Source organism: Orycteropus afer, unplaced genomic scaffold (assembly GCF_000298275.1).
Source record: "Orycteropus afer afer isolate SDZICR_OR568_19922 unplaced genomic scaffold, OryAfe1.0 scaffold00314, whole genome shotgun sequence".
Classification (NCBI taxonomy): Eukaryota; Metazoa; Chordata; class Mammalia; order Tubulidentata; family Orycteropodidae; genus Orycteropus; species Orycteropus afer.
Window position 1 is genome coordinate 2,191,720 of NW_006921901.1, and position 3,330 is coordinate 2,195,049.

Below are 3,330 nucleotides of genomic sequence, written 5' to 3' on the forward strand. Positions count from 1 at the left end.
GGTTAGCAGTCAAGTGTTTTAGCCACTACGCTACCAGAGCTCCTATACATATTTTTTTTTTTCTTTTTTTTTTTTTTAATTTACCTTTAAATGTGTTTCCCAAAGGTTGATATGCCTCAATGTCGTATCCTGAGATGGAAACAGTGGTCTCTAAGGAAAACATGACATCATTTTCCATGGTGGATTCCATGAGGTCTGTTGTATTTTTTAACAGGTTTACTACGGAAAGTTTCTCATCTTCCAACGGACTTGTGGAACTAAAGGAACTTTGATTGGTGAAGGCAGCTGCTCTCTCATCCCCTTGTGGTATTAGCAAAGCTGTCTCGGTGTGTATTTCCCCTTCAGGCAGCCCCACAGGCGTATCTGCAGCCCCTGTCAAAGGCTCAGCCCCTTTCATACTATCATGGGTGACTTGTGCTGTCTGAGACATTTCCATTCCCACCTGACTGTCTGTGTTGTCCCCAAGGTCTGGGGCCCTTATCTGGCTTACACTTTCCAATTTGGTGTCATCCCACTCATCAGTTATGACAGAGGCAGTTGGAATAGCTATGCTGACACCGGTTGTGACTTCTGGGGTTCCAGGCAGGCTGTCAGTCTCCGGCTCAACACTCAGGGCATCCTCAGAGGTGCCAAGCAAGGGCTTGGGAGCAGTAGCCTGGATATTGTCAGCTGTCGTCTGTGAAGGCCTCTCTCCATCCAGTGTGAGGCTGTCAGCTTCAGTGCCTGCTGTAGGCTCAACACCAGGAACAGAAGTTGCCTTATGCTCTGTAGCTGCTTCAAATTTCTCAGTCCTCAGATTGGTGGTTACCATTTCTGTCATATTTACATAGGATGAAGGTGAATGTCCCAGACTAACTTCTTCCTGACTTTCGGATGCAAAGAACTGATCATCCAAATACTTCAGAAAACTTTGTGTCGCTTCTGTGGTCACGTCTACAATGGGCAGAATGTTGGTACTGCTAAAGTTGTCCTCCTTCTCATCAATATTCAGAGGAGCAGCTGCAGTGACAGTGACGGCTAACATGGCCTTAGAAAGTTTGCTTTCAGGAGACATTCTCTGTGGGTAGTTGGAACCCAACAGTCCCTCACTTGCCGGGACCACTGACTCAGTAGGAGTGTAAACACCAGGGCCATTAAGCTGTGTGAGCCTCGCTCCCACAGGATAGGTACCTTCATTAATAGGGGATACTTTATTTAATGATGTTGCTGAGGGTCCTTCTGACATTACCATTGGATCTTCAGTGACTACTAGCTGGGGTGTTTGTTTTGAAGTTTTGGAGTTATTTTCCAGGTCTTCTATGTCCATCCTCTGAAATTGCTTTTTTTCTGTGTGAATATGTTCTATCTCCCTCCTTTCTATTTTGGGGAAGGCCAGACATTGTGTGGAAAAGTTGAGAATCAGGAGGCTACAGAAAGCCAGACAAATGTGCAATACAATTGGTCTGCTCATAGTGGAAGAGATATGTGTACATAAATTGGCAGCGTTGATAGTTCCAACAATTGAGCCCTGCAGAAAAATAAAACACATCAAAATGTCAAAAACACATTAAAATGTCATATATATGACATTTCTTTTCTCCCTTTTTGGAATTCCAAACCAAACCTGTTTGTCATCAAATTGATTCCAACTCATAGTTACCTTATAGGACAGAGCAGAACTGCCCTTAGGGTTTCCAAGGCTGCAATCTTTATGGGAACAGGCTGCCACATCTTTCTCCCATACAGCCACTGGTGGGTTTGAACCTCCAACTCTCAGTTAGCAGCCTAACCAAAAAGTGTTTAACCACTGTGCCACCAGGGCTCCTTTTTTTCTTCTTCTTTTTTTTTTTTTTTTTAAATAAGCCCCTTTAAATTAAACCATAAATAAAATAATCTCCTTGACTTCATGCTCAGAGGTGGTAGGTAACAGAGGCCATTCTATTTCTTTGTACCTTTGAGACATGGATAACCTAATTCATTTTTCCCTGCTGAATTTTGCAACTAATTTAACTTGAAGCTCCCTAGAAACAGATACATATAAGTACTAAGGATGCATTAAGTACTAAATTAATTGTTTTTGTTAAAACACCTACTTGAAATAAACTACCCTTGAACTCACATTTGCAATATTCTCTCTAAATTCTCCATTATCCATATAGTCGAATGACTACAGAAAAAGTAAAATATTCAGAATATAGAAAGTGAAGTTTGCAGATTCATTCAAAAAACCTCTTAAGTCTGTTTTAAAACTTACTATCATCATAAATTACCTAATGCCAGTTACATTCAGGAGTTTTTTAAAAATCTATAAATGAATTTCAATTAAAATTGCCTTTTAAATGTTTAAATCATTCCTTTTTATCTGCAACAAATATAAAAATTGTAGACAAAACTTTTGTGTTTCAAAATCCAAGAACTAGGAAAGGTAAAAAATTAAGCAATGTGAATAAGTATACTTGTAGGGAAAAAAGCTTTCTGAAAGAATCAAAGGAATGGTTACTGAATAAACATTGTAAATTTAAAGCATTTAAAAAAAACAGCACTGGCACTCAATACAAATAAAACTACATTAAAACTAACTTTCCTCAAAGCTTAACAGTTTTTATTTTTTTTTAATCTACTTTGCTGAGTAGGGCTTTTGCTATTTCCTATCATCAGAAATTTCTCAGAGATGTAAGCTGTAAAAAAAATTAAAGCCAGCAATTAATATTCCAAAATGAAAACTTTGTCTTTATGAAAGTTATACTTTGGTTTTCCTCCATGTCTAAAGATTAACCATCAGAGTTAAGTCTGTGATTTATACATACAAAATAAAATTTAAAAATTTACATTTTCAATGGGTCATCTCCACTTAAGGAATTTAAAACTTCCCTGGGTTATCCTATTGAGATAAAAGGTCACATCCTTGGGGCACAATCTAGATGATTGAAGACAAAAAGAAGGCTGACTTTGTGAGAAAAAGAAGAATCCAGGGATTCAGAGCTGAAGCCTCAGGCCAACTATCAGCACCACAGAAGTGAGTCATTTTAGAAGGTTGACCTCTCAAATGCAACCTCCTGAAAGACCCCAACCCAGAACCATCCAGCTAAGCTACTTCCAAATTCCTGGTGTACAGAAATGGTATGAAATAATAAAAGCATTTATTATTGTTTTAAACTACTAAGTTTTGGACTACTTTGTTAATAGATATTGTGGGTCCATAGCACTTTGGGGAATACAGGAATGGGATGGATTATGATGTGCCATGATACAAAATGCAGGAAAGGAACAGTAAGTACTGCAGGGATCATAAACTTAGCATCAAAAAAAAAAAAAAAAAAACTGAAGCCAAAAGTACCTAAGAGAAACATT

General features: G+C 38.3%; 1 protein-coding gene across 1 annotated transcript in view; it reads right to left on the reverse strand.

Moving 5' to 3' along the window:
- The window catches only part of ARMH4 (armadillo like helical domain containing 4), a 188,731-nt gene extending 187,281 nt beyond the window's left edge, over positions 1-1,450 (reverse strand). The window contains exon 1 of the mRNA XM_007951871.2: positions 85-1,450. Coding sequence (XP_007950062.1) covers positions 85-1,450 — 1,366 coding nt within the window. The remainder of the gene's footprint in view (positions 1-84) is intronic.
- Between the last annotated feature and the right edge of the window lie 1,880 nt (positions 1,451-3,330).